Source organism: Cajanus cajan, chromosome 11 (genome assembly GCF_000230855.2).
Source record: "Cajanus cajan strain Asha chromosome 11, NIPB_CcT2T_4, whole genome shotgun sequence".
Lineage (NCBI taxonomy): Eukaryota > Viridiplantae > Streptophyta > Magnoliopsida > Fabales > Fabaceae > Cajanus > Cajanus cajan.
In genome coordinates this window covers 43,333,422-43,346,961 of record NC_138527.1, presented here as the reverse complement: position 1 = coordinate 43,346,961, position 13,540 = coordinate 43,333,422, and the positions used below count along the sequence as shown (strand labels likewise).

Genomic DNA, 13,540 nt, shown 5'->3' with positions numbered 1-13,540 from the left:
TTATATCACCACACCACATGCGTTGTTTCCCCTTTAATTTTTCTGTTACCAAAATTTTTAAGAATTAAACATTTAACCTTTTATTTTAAAATATAATATTTAACATTATTAATGTATCGATTATCCACATTCGTAATAAAAAAAATATTTTTATAATGATGTTAAAATTAATCTTCGTGATTGATTTTAAGCAGTTCAAATATATCTTATTAAAAGCTAATACATTAAAAATATAATGAGTGTAAGAAATACTTTTAATAAAATAATTCTATTTTATTTACTTAAAAAATAATTTATATTCTAGTTTATTAATTCAAATTCACGGATGAATTTTAATTAAATGGTTAAATTATTAAAATTTGATGCAAAATATAGTTTATTGATTAAAGTAAATGAACTTACGTTCGAGTTTATTTCACTTGTTAAATCATTCTTTACATCAAATTTTAACAATTTAATCATTAAATTAAAAATTCTTAATACATATATTAAAATTTTAAAACTATTTGATATCATGTTTCATTAATTAAAATCAACGTATAAAATAAATTTTTTTATTCAACTGATTGATTATTAAAATGTGATGTAAAATATAAGTTATTTAGTGGAATACATTTAAATAAATTTATTCTTAGAATAGCAAATCCTTCCTATAGTGTAAGAACTTTCCACTAAAAATAATAATTTTTGTAAAATATTTTATTGTTATACCTTTCATTTCATTATTTATATTATTTTGATTTAAAGTTAACTATAATAATTTTATATATTATTTAAATCTTAATTTTACTAATTATATTATATTAAGGTATTGATGTTTATTATATTATATTTTTATTTTCTTTTAATAAATTATCAAACACATATACTGTTAAAATAAAATTACTTATACATTAACTAATTGTAACTAAATTTTAAGCTAGTAAACAAAAAAAAAATAAAAAATATATATATATATATATATAAATAATAATATTACAAAAAAACTAAATTTAAAAAAAATCCTACTTGAAGAATCGATTTCCAACTAATTCCTCAATGCAAAAATATAAATAAAAAAAACATACATGAAAAATATACTTATAAATAATAATTTTTCGGTATAAATACTAAATATAACATTTTGATAAATATATTTTAAGATATAATACTTTAGTAAATTTATTATTTTTTAATATTATAATAAAAAAGTCTATAATTGAAGCATTCAAAAACTTCGAAAGCATTGATTTATCAATCTATTTGATGTGAAAACACTTGTGTCTCATACATAACAGGGGGAATAATTTATTCTGCACTATTTCTCAATGTCTTTGTTACTCATTTGAGCAAAATATTACCAAACTATTTTTATCCTCATTTTATTAAAGAATAGAGAACAGGACTAGTCTCAAAGCCTAACTTGAACTCAGCTAAACTTTTTTTTTTCCTTTAACTTGAACACGATTATTTTGAAGTTTTCCAATACCTTCTTAGATCCAATAACATGAATAGTCAATTTGTTTTTAAAATTTTATACATTTTAAAATTTTAATTTATTAATAGATTTGAGATAAAATAATTATTTAATTATTTTAAAAAGACGAAATATAATGTATTTTATTATTTCGTAAGGGTGTAAAGTATAACTTAAAAAACATGATATTTCCCTTTTTAGAAAATAATAAAAATTTTAATTTATAACAATAAAATCCTAAAGTACTTCTTTCTTTTGTTATTATTAATTTATTAGTATTTTAATATATGTTTATTATATATACTAAATTTCATGATAAATAAAATATATAAATAAATATTATATTTGAATATATAAATTATATTTGAAATTTATATAAAATAGACACTTTTAAATGTATAAATTATATTTAATATTTATAATAAATGTTTTATATCATAGTATAATATTATTTTTATTTATTTATAATTTATTTTAAAATATTTAAATTTAACTCATAAATAATTAAGATAAATAAAATAAAATAAAATAAAAATTTAAAAGAAGTCAAAGAAAAGTCTTTTAAAATATTCTAGAAATTTGTGTTTAATATATAGAAATTAATTAAAGTTTATAATAAATAATATATATATATATTATGTTTGAATATATAAATTGTATTTAAAATTAGTATATATAAATACTTTTAAATATATAAATAATATTTTATATTTATGATAAATAATTTGTATTATAATAAAAGATTTATTTTTATTTATTGATAATTTATTTTTAAATATTAATATTTAATTTATAAATAATTATGATAAATTAAAATTAAATTAAATAAAAAATTAAAAATATTCTATAAATCCTTTGGAAGAAAAATTTCTAAAATCAATTTCTTTATAAATAAAAATTTGTGTTTAATATGTAAGAATGGATTTTTAAATTCTAATAAATTAAAATTAAATAAAAATTAATAATATAATTATATATTTATATGTTGAATTGATTCACAAATCAAGTTTTGTATAAAATAATAATTAATCTAATTCATAATTATAAAATTTAAATTAATTACTTTATTATTATTATTATTATTAATTTATAAGTAAATGTTAATTTTTTTTAATTTTAATAAATTAAAACTAAATAAAAAAATATATTTATATATTAATTAAAAGAGTCAATTATTGGATTTATTTATTTATTGTGATAAAATTGGAAGTATTTTTTATTTGTATCCGTTAATAGAGAGGAATGTTTTTGACGGTAGGAGTGATGATAAATTAAATACTTGAGTCCTGTAGACGATTATTTATTTTGGTGTAGTCCCTTTATCTTCCAAAATAGTTAATCCCTTTCACTTTGCGGTATCAATGAGTGCAATTTTTCCCAATTGACCGACCAACGAGTTCAGTTGTTTGGCTTTGGGGCAGTCTCCGATCCAGAAGAAACTCTCGCTCCATGGATTAGGGTAACTAATTACTAAGTACTTCCTTCCACTCTCATATTTATTCAAGCCAAAATCATGCATGGATCAAAATCTTCTTCTCTTACTCGCTATTCTACCCAGTTAACCGGCATAACAAACTAAATAACCTAGAAAGGAAAATTTGATGTGCGTTCTTATGTTCTTATATTTATTTCTCTGCTATTTTAGCAAGACCTTCGGTGTATGCCAAATCAGCTATCTATTCATGCCAACATTGTGTGATACATCGTACATGCCTTAAGTTGTTGTGATTGTGAATATGCAAATAGATATATGTATTGAGAAAGAGTTTAAACATAGTTACAGAAATTGCATACTCCCTTAGTGCTATGGACAAGACTGTATTTTCCGAGCCGAGATGAAAAACATATAACATGGATGTTTGTTGGGGAATCTGTTTTGAAAATTGCTCTCTAAATTGTACGTGAAGTTACTTTCTCACCAAAACAGTAGGGGGCGATGATATAAACATATTAAGGTATTTTTTTTCTTCTAAAGTTTGTTTAATCTATTTAACGTATCTCTATGTTCAGATGCCGCTTGATTGTATCTTCTTCAGCCTTCCTTCTCTACTGCTTTTTAGTAATATGGGTGTTTTTCGGTTCAAGATATGTAATATGGTATCTACTATCTTGTAGATCAAGTCACAGCTTCTAATATGATTGGTGCACTGATATTGTATCCTCCTTGGTACATGAACCAAATTAGAATGAACCTTTTTGGCTTTGGAGAGAATAACTTGTGATAAAAAATGGAAGCTAGGAAGAAATTTTGGGCTTTGACAGCTGACACCAATTTGAAACTAAGCTGAAGGATTCTCTTAAATAACATCACATTCCTTCTTAAAATGGGAAAACCCCTAGAAGAAAAGTCTGAACCAACCAATAGACAGATCAGAAGTGGTACAAAATGCAATTCTAAACAGGTGAGTGCAAGTTTATTTATTTTGTTTGGAATGTTTTCCACATTTTAGCCTATTTTTTATCACTTACACTTGGTTGATGTTTGGCCATTTCAGACTGTAGAGAAATCAAATGAACGTCCTGAATGGTTACCTGACGGCTGGAATGTGGACTTCAGAACTCGAAGAAGTGGTGCAAATATGGGACATGGGTATAAGGTGATACACAAAGTCTCGTTAAGTAATTATGTGGATATTACTGTTACAGAACTTGGCATTTTTAATTAGGCCATCTTCTATCTTTTTGTGTCTATTTTATATTCTTTTATCTGCCTGCAGTAAGTTATTGTTCTTCCATTAATGCCAGCTTGCTGTTAGTTAGGAAATAACACTGCTAGCAATACATAATTCTATAACCTGCACCACTCCTCTGGTATCCAAATGGGAAACATGAATTATGATTTTCGTACAAGTATTTGTAGTGGAAAAGTTTCTTTGAAAATCTGAATCATGATATTAGCAGGCAGTCCAAGGGACCTTTAACTAACTGCTCAATGCTTGGGTTGTTCATGGAAGGAACATCACATGATCAAGAAATATGTATAGAATATGTTCTCAATCTAATTACAATTGTGGCTATTAGCATATGGGACAACCGTAATTTTGTTCTCCTGATTTGTCTGGCTTGTGATTAGTTGTCTTATATCGGTTTGAGCTTGCTTTTGAGACATATATTTTTAGGCCATATTCAAAATATTTATAAAGGTTATATTCGTTGTAAACTGTAAAACTATACTCTTCAGTTATCGTGAATATGTAATTTTGTACCTCTTGACTCTTGGTAGTTTATTTTCTCTGGTTATGTTGTTTGAGTTTGGCACATTAATTACATAACTGTAATGTGGCTTTATCCTTTGTTTTATACTTTTGTTCTCCTCTATTAATTATTTTTAAATTGTTAAAGTAAAAATTATTAAAAAAAGTATCTGGATGAGTGTGCTATCATGTATTTGTTGGTTGCCGTAAAAAATGCATCTCATCATACTATTAATCTGCGTTTCTTGTTGCAGTGTTACATTAATCCAAGCGGGAACAAATTCTACTCCAAACCAGAGGTGTTACGATATCTTGAGACTGTAAACAGCAACAGCTGTACTTCCAATAAGGAACAGATATGCAAAGGCAATGTTTGTATCTCTATATCCTTCATCTCTAGTTTTCTTTTCATTCTTCTTTGTTAGTTGTGAACTTTATCATCAAACAGACAGCTTCTATTTTTTCTTGTTGTCATCTGTTATACTGTTGTGGGACAAGCACAATTGATTGTTTGCATAATTGAAATTTTGTGATGTATGAAGTTGTAGTCACACTAGAATTAAATAATAATTAATTCAGGAGTTTTGTTTACTCTGTGATTAAAGGATCAAGCCATAATTTTAACCTGAAGATACAACCATAGCAAACAAAAAGTATATACGAAACCAGGAAATATGATGCAATCCATAAGGGAAGAAGTGCATTGATAATGGAATGTTTGAGTTAGCTTAAGGCATACTTTTAAAGTGTTTTCTATTTTTCTTTTGGTATTGTATATCAATTTGGATTGATGTTCGACTTTTTAAGTCCTAGTTTACCTTGTAGAATTTTGTATATGCTTGGTAGTCTGGCATTGGTGCCATTCAATGCTTTAGCACTTTTACAATGAAAAGGTGCAGAAAATTATTTAAAATGGAAAAAGAACAAGTTGAGTTTAATTTCATGATACATTAATTATTTATTTTAGGGGGTAATCTAGATGTCATCTTTGCCACGTTCACAAATTAATGTTTCTGGATACTGTGTTGTCAAAGCTACCACCAATCACTTTCATCCCCAGTGTTCAAGAACTTGGCTATGACTAATTTTTATGTGTATTATAGCTGTATTTGTTAATCAAGGGTTTCTTTAAATGTTCCTGTTGATTTCATGGATGTTGTTCACTGCTAGATCTGGTGTTTATGACATAATTGGAATGTTACATTTTTACTTGTTGAAATCATAAATTATATATGGAAAAGCGACTCATAGTTGTATTTTGGTTCAGCCTATAGACATTGTAGCAATACATAATATTTTCTTAACTTAGTACTGGCAAGCTTTTGAATAGGTACTATATTCTACCCTTCTGAAAATCCAAATGTAAATAATTAGTTGAGTTGCTGATAGGTGCTTCTCACTTGTCTGTAATGATTATGGACATGGAAGTGCCTTTAGTTTGAGAGTCTATCATGCCAAAAAAAGCCTTTAGTTTGAGAGTCTATCATGCCAAAAAAAATTTGAATAATTGTCTTTCTGGACTTCTTTCCTAATCACATGCAGAGAGAAACGCACCTCTTATAGTAATTGTTTTATGAAGTGAATAAGATACACTTTAATTTTATAATCCTTACACAGCGTTATTTATCATTATAGTCTACAACTCTACTTGAATGTTTTGTGAACAAAATGATCATTGCAATACTATCCAAAAGGATTAAAAAGAATAAAGGCTGGGGTTGTGACATAAAAAGCTCTCAATTGGCAAAATGCAACCACTTGATTTCAGAGAACCAATTACTTATAGCACATTACACTTTCCCATCCCAAACATTATTTTCCTGAGTCTATTGGAAATTAATCTATATGAACATTTTTTTTTTTATTTGCAGACTTGATTCTGATCCTGAACCTTAGTTTGATTAGAAGCAATTACTCTCTGCGTTTACATTCAACCACTGATTTATGGTGGAATAAAACATCTGATACCCGCTCCACCATTTTATGTCCGTAATTTGTGGATTGCAGCTCCTGTCTTTGTGTGAAACCATTTTTGCCCTTTTAACTGACCAAAAAACCATAGGACAGGAGAACAGCAAGTTTTCTTTGAACTTTTATAAATACAGAAAAACTGATCAAATACATTAAAAATTATTATTTTTTTAATCTATATATTTAGTGTTTTATATCGAGTATGAAAGAAGTTAAAAAATAGTATATAATTAAAATATTGCTTTGAATGGTAATGATTACTTAGAATTATTCACAGCTTCATTTATTAAATTACAATACACATTTTTTCTCAATTTTTATTTAAAATTTACAATATTCCCATTATGTTATCAAATTCATATATTTTTTCAGTAATTACATGTTTTAAAGTGATTTTGATTAATATTATAAAAAACCATGCTTTTTGTCAAAACCACTTTCGTAATTAAAGTATCCAAACATAAAGCATGTTATTGTAAACCAACTTCTGACCAAAATCAAGTTTGGGTTAAATTATACTTTTAGTTCTTTATCGTATTTCTTAGATTCATTTTGATCCTTTATTTATTAAAATGTTCATTATGGTACTTTATTTTTTATATTTGGATTGGTTTGGTCCTTTTAAAATGATGATCATTTTCAATTTTGAGACACAATTTTGAATCAATTTTTTATTAATTCAAGATGTGAGACTTGTAACATTAAATTCATCTGTATGAAAATTATAAAATTGAATTGACGTTTGATATCAAAAGGGATATAAACATAGTGAAAATCATGTGAAAAATTTATCTCACAAACAACTAAAAAATAATGTGAAATTAGATTTTTTGAAATTTTGAATTATTTTTTAGACTTATTTTTATGTGATTTTTGCCATGTTTACGATAGTTTTTTGTTTGAATTGCATTTGTTTTTAATAACTTTCATGTAATTGAATCTAACAAGATAAGTTTTAAGTCTTAAATTAATCAAAAAATGATTTAAAATAGTGTCTCAAAAGGAAAATAACTATTGTTTCAAAGGGATCAAATTGACTCAAAATTAGGAAATAAAGGATCAAAATGAATTTTTTAAAAGATAAAGGATCAAAATGAATTTTAAAAATAAGATAAAGGATTAAAAATATAATTTAGCATCAAGTTTGCAAACTGTAATTCTGACACAATGAAATAAATGTAGGGAGATATCCAAATTATTCTTTATAAAATATTAGTAAGATTGGAATAAAATTTTCATTTTTATGGTTGATAGAAAACGAATTCACAGTGCATCATTATATGAACCTGATATCATTATCTGAATTAAGTTTTTTTTTTTTTTTTTTTCTAAAACTACTAAGCTAGGTAAATACAGATCCAGTCTAAAACGTTTATCATAATAAATGTATTACACCTTTTAAAAATATTGTTCATGAAATTGATTATTGAATAAATATCTGTTTAGCCCATTGCATGTTTATTATTAGAACTTAGAAGTTGAGTTATCTTGATAAAATTGTTTCCCAATATGCAGCTTTTATAGTTTTGGAAATGTAATTTTAGGATGCAATTGAGAAGTTCACTGCAAAGGATTTACCACCTGGGCTGATAACAGAAATCAAGATTAGGAAGGGAAGCAATGGCAATAGGATAGATCTGGTATTGAAGCTTTTAAAAATATTCATGAAGTTGATTTTTGAATGAATTTCTATTTAGTCCATTGAATACTATTAGCACTTGGAAGCTATGAGTTATCTTGATAAAAAAACATTTGGATATGCAGTTTTTATAGTTTTGGAAATGTTGTTTTAGGATGTGATTGAAAAGTCCTCAGCGGAGGATTTACCACCTGGGTGGATTACAGAAGCCAAGGTTAGGAAGGGTGGTAATGGCAATAAGAAAGATCTGGTATGACATTTCAACAATATTTGACAGATATATGTTTTGCTGCCTCTCTCCTCCCAAAAGAGGAAATTTTTTATTACAGACCCTGCTAATATACTCTCATTTGTATTTTAGAAAGAGTATGCAAGTTATAACTGGATTTGTTAAATTAGTCCCAGAGGTGTAGGATGCTATCATACTCCTAAAAAACATGTGGGAGTGTATTAACAGCCGCATCTTAATACATTTGAAAGAAAAAAATAAAAAAATAAAAAAGGATATTTATATAATCTCTCTTATTTTTGTCAAATCTAGTTTTTTTTTCTTATAAATTGTATTTCTTCCTTTGGCTGGTGGCTAGCAAATCATATCCAATGTGGTTTATTACATCATAGTGCAATATACTGCATTTGATAGTTTTCAAAAGGTTAGTACATTTATAAATTATGATGGGATTATACTTCCAACAGTTTTATGTAGATCCAGCAAGTGGATATGTATTTCGTTCCAAGAAGGACGCATTGCGCTATCTTAAGTCTGGAGATATAAATACGTGTGTGCTTAAACCATTTAAAAGACATATCAAAGATGAAGATAAAATAACTGTAAGTTTTGTCTCTGCCCCAGTATGAATTACTGACTTACAATGGTAGCTTTTTATTAACTAAGCTTAATTAGGTTTGGTTTTAATATGTTAACTATTAAAAGATTGAAAAAGAAAGTAAACTTTGTCAATTACATAGGAGTTAAGACTTGTTTTGAAAACAATCTAATGAATCTATACCCCTGCAAATAGTAAACAAGTTTGAGTTATTTTTAAAATTCTGATTACTACATGCTTATTTCAATTTCTATATTCAATATAACTCATAACATATGCCATACATGCCTATTACACTTGCCTATATTTAGGACTCAGGAGCTCTGATATTAGTCGATAGGTACTGGTTCGAAATATAGAGACTAACTGAAATTTAAGTAAGGCTATTTTATTCAAAAGGAGTGCTAGCAACACTCTCTCCAACACTCACTTACTAACACTCTTTATTATTAGTTGAGATTTATTGGAAATCACAGATTTTGTGGTATCGCGTTTCATTTAACGAGTTTCTCTCTTGATTTTGTGATAAGATCTACCAAAATTTGTGATTTAGTAACAAATTTGTCATTCAGTACCCAGGGTCAAGCAGTGACTAGTCTTGAAACCAAAACTAACTTGCCGACTTATGATCTCTGCCTCTATTTATAGCAAACTGACTGATGAACTACTTAACAGCTTTCCTAGCAATGCCTGCCCTTAACCAATAATGCCTAACAAACAAGATGACCCACTTGATTCCTCTGGCCCATCTATTGTGAGCTTTCCTGATTGGGGTCATGTTCCTAACATGATAAAAGGTCTACACATTTTCCTGTTTTTTTAACCAAAAAGCTAAATTGAAACTGGTAATTTCTTTAGATCAAATTCAAACATTTTGAGGAACTTCCTTTTTATGACAACTTTGTTTTCCACTTAGTGTTTGGTGGTAATAGCTTTTCTTCATTAAGATTTCTCAACTTGCTTAAAATCCTTTTATAAAAGCTCCTATTGACATGAATTGTCTAAAGCCAAACATTTTGTATAATATGGGCCTCTCAACAAATCAGAAATATATATTTATTCTTGTATATGGGAAATCAAGCTCTGGAAATTTTATAAATCTTGTTTTGTTTTTTGTTCAATCTAGCCGTCATCTACTGGCAAAAAACAGAAAGTAAAGCACTCTGCCACAAAACGACAACTTTTTGTAGGTAAGAAATCTCAAAATGGTTATATTTATGTGGCTGATAAAATGTTCTACAAGGTTATCCAAATGTTCTACAATTTTCTTAAAACTTGTTACTATGGGCCAAGAAATATATGATGAAAGCGCCTTAGAATTGCCAGATGCTAATGACTTGAAGAAAGGGCAAGTTGTGACAGATTCTTCTGGAATGATGGTTGCTCCTGTTCCCCTGAGTGAACCTCTTGTCACGAATCAATCTTTAGAGAATGCAGTTGCACACTCTCCTGAAATGAAGAAAACATCTGATCCAGGTAGCTAAGTGCTGTTAAAATTGTATCCTTGAAAGAATCAGGAAAAAAAGAAAAAATAAAAGTTCTTTTCTGAAGCTGGATTTTACTTAAATCCTGCAGATGATGTGCAAGAGAAGAATCGCGTTGTTAATGTGTTGGAGCATGCTAGTAAGAAGAATCATGGCAACCGTAGTTTATCCAAAACCAAGGAGTCAGATGTGGCTCGCCGTGTTTCACGGAGACTTTCTGGGGCAGAACCGGATCAGTTGACCAATGTGGATAATGAACAGACTCTTCAAGTTTCTAAAAGAAACTTGAGAAAAAGTAGAAGTGATTTAGACACTGATTTGACAAATAAATCATTTCAGCAGCTGAATGGTGTCCTAGAAATTGAGCCTTCACATAAAATGCAAGGAGAGGTGCTATTGAACTCCAATAAATCCAGCAACAAGAAAGAGCAACAGATTCTTTGTCGCACTTCAAAACGATTAGCTGGATTTGAACCTGAGCTGAACGGATCCATCTCCAACGAAAGAGCTCCCGAATATAGTAAAAAGTCTAAAGGTAAGGCCACTGCAACCTTCCAGCAAAGTGATGGTCGACCAATAATGGAGCTTGCAGATCATGCATCAATAAATGGCGAGTCATCAAATAAAGGAAGAAAATTTCCTGAAACCAGACCCATAACTTGCGACCAGCTGAAGAAATTTGATGATGAAGAAATGAATAATGATGAGAAATCAGAACCTGAGCAATCCTTAGCATTTCACTATTCTTGGTCTGACCCATGCTTGGAATTTGCGATTCAGACCGTCACAAGTGCATTACCAGCAGAGGATTCAGTTGGTAATTTACCTGCTAGGGTTTCTGAAACTGATATGTTTGCCAAAAATAAGTTGGTTGAGGGTATTTCAGGAAGTAGCAGTGCCAAAAACTCAAGTGTAAACTCAAAGAAATCCAAGAACAAGAAAGAGCTTACAAGGCCTAGGCGTTTGTCAAAGCGACTTGCTGGCAATGAACCTGAGATACTGCCTACTGAAAAAGCTATTGAATATGCCGCTAGAAAATCGTGCAATGAAAAACCTGCTGCTACTGCAATTTTAATTAATGAAGTGTCTGGGCATCTTCATGCCAAGGAAGAATCCAAGCTCATTGTCCAGGAATCTGACAGGTTGAAAACATTATGTGGGGAATCATCAAGCAAGAGTGAGAAGTCATATGATACCCAAACTGTTACCGATGAACAATTGCAAGCTGCAAATGTTGATGATAACAAATCAGATCCACAGTTCCCCTCACCGTTTGGGGACTCCTGGTCAGACCCATGCCTAGAATTTGCAATCAAGACTCTCACTGGTTCTTTGCCAGTTGAAGCTCCTGCTGCTGCTGACATTTTGCCTGTAATGGATATTGATATTAATGACCCACCGAATAAGGAATTACTTGAATGTATGGAGCAGAAGAGTACCAATGAAGAAGCTCGTGATAACCCGAACCCATCCCAGACCAAGAAAGTGTTTAATACTGTTTGCCAGCCACTGAAACAAGACCTGAATCAGCCCGAGTTGACGATCTTTTCCACATCCTGTGGAAATGATCCTAAATTTGCAACTAGAGAGTCTTACAAGGATGAAGTCAGTATAACCAGGAATTCTATTGGGAGAGAATCCCAACGTATTGAAGCTAGCAATGCAAGACAAATTGATATAAACAAAACAATACTTGAAGAAGAGCCTTCAGAGGAAAAACATGTTCTTGAGGGTGAATCTGTGGCAGAAAAACCACAACCCGAAACAATAAACCTTGATTATACTGAAAGAGCATTTTGTGTTCCATTTATGGATTCTTGGTCAGACCCATGCCTAGATTTTGCATTTAAGACTCTTACAGGCACAACAATACCAGTAGAGGAAAACATAGCAATTCAAGGAGGTTTCCAGGAACCGGTGAATCGCCATGACCAGAGAAATGGCAGTTTGACTGTGCCAGATTTTGGATTTACCAGCATTTCTCATAGTCATCGTGGTTTGTCATTTCTCAATGATATAGGGGAGAAGTCCAACCCAGGGCAGCAGTCATCAACGAGTTCTTCATTCCTTCCACAGGAAAAACCGAGCGTGCATGGTTTCTCGGGGGTTGCTCCTCAAGAACAATTCTTTCAGTATAGTAATAATTTTCAGAAAAGGTGAATTCGCAAAACACTGGTAGCTAGTCCCAGAATATAAATAAAATAGCTTTTGGTAATCGTCGACTGTACTTGTGCAGACTGCTAAATCAATGTCATGATGCATCCTTTTTATTTTTATGGTGACATTTGTGAATACATTCTGAACACAAGCTCTGGTTTAATGTGTTGTATTGCCTTCTGAGAACATCTGGGTGTTAACTTTGTGAAGATGTTTGTGATTTCAAGTAGCTAACCTGTGAAAACATGAGTAGCTTTAAATACCAACGAATCTATTGGGGAAGATTAGCGGTAATTATTGCTAACAAGTTGGTAGTGTTTAATTTTATGAGATGAAAAAAGGTTTAAATGGTGAAGTACCATAAAACTAGAGAATAGAGAGTATTCAATATGAAAATGGATTAAAAATCAATCTCTTTATAATAAGCATGAATCTTTAAACACGAATCTCTATTCTGGATAAGAATGTTTTTAAGAATTTTTTTTACAAAAGTTATTTTTAGGATTTTTTAAAACTTTTTTTTTATCTAATTTAATTTTTATTTATCATAATTGTTTATAAATTAAATTTTAATATTTTTAGAATACATTATTAATAAATAAAAATAATATTATGTTATAATATAAATTATTTATTAAAATATGTAAATATAACTTATATATTTAAAAATGTCTATTTATATAAATTTTAAATATGATTTATATATTTAAATATTATATATATATATATATATATATATAATTTATTATAAATTTTAATTACATATAATAATGCTCTTATTAATATACTTAGTTATATGTTACTTTATCACA

The 13,540-nt window shown here is 28.9% G+C and overlaps 1 protein-coding gene across 8 annotated transcripts; it reads left to right on the top strand.

The window, feature by feature from the left end:
• Positions 1-2,754: 2,754 nt before the first annotated feature.
• On the top strand, positions 2,755-12,957 carry LOC109799875 (uncharacterized). Of its 8 annotated transcripts, none has more exons than XM_083066097.1 (11): positions 2,769-2,915; positions 3,234-3,411; positions 3,572-3,858; positions 3,952-4,053; positions 4,905-5,021; positions 8,166-8,261; positions 8,415-8,510; positions 8,957-9,091; positions 10,214-10,277; positions 10,381-10,563; positions 10,663-12,957. In XM_083066097.1, the coding sequence occupies exons 3-11, from the start codon at positions 3,781-3,783 to the stop codon at positions 12,729-12,731; spliced, it is 2,940 nt and encodes a 979-aa protein (XP_082922223.1). In that variant the 5' UTR covers positions 2,769-2,915; positions 3,234-3,411; positions 3,572-3,780; the 3' UTR covers positions 12,732-12,957. The 8 variants fall into 8 exon arrangements, with proteins under 8 accessions (XP_020216110.2, XP_020216107.2, XP_082922222.1 ...); XM_083066098.1 differs by having other exon boundaries at positions 2,773-2,915; positions 3,240-3,411; XM_020360521.3 differs by lacking the exon at positions 3,234-3,411 and having other exon boundaries at positions 2,755-2,915; positions 10,414-10,563.
• The last annotated feature ends 583 nt before the right edge of the window (positions 12,958-13,540 follow it).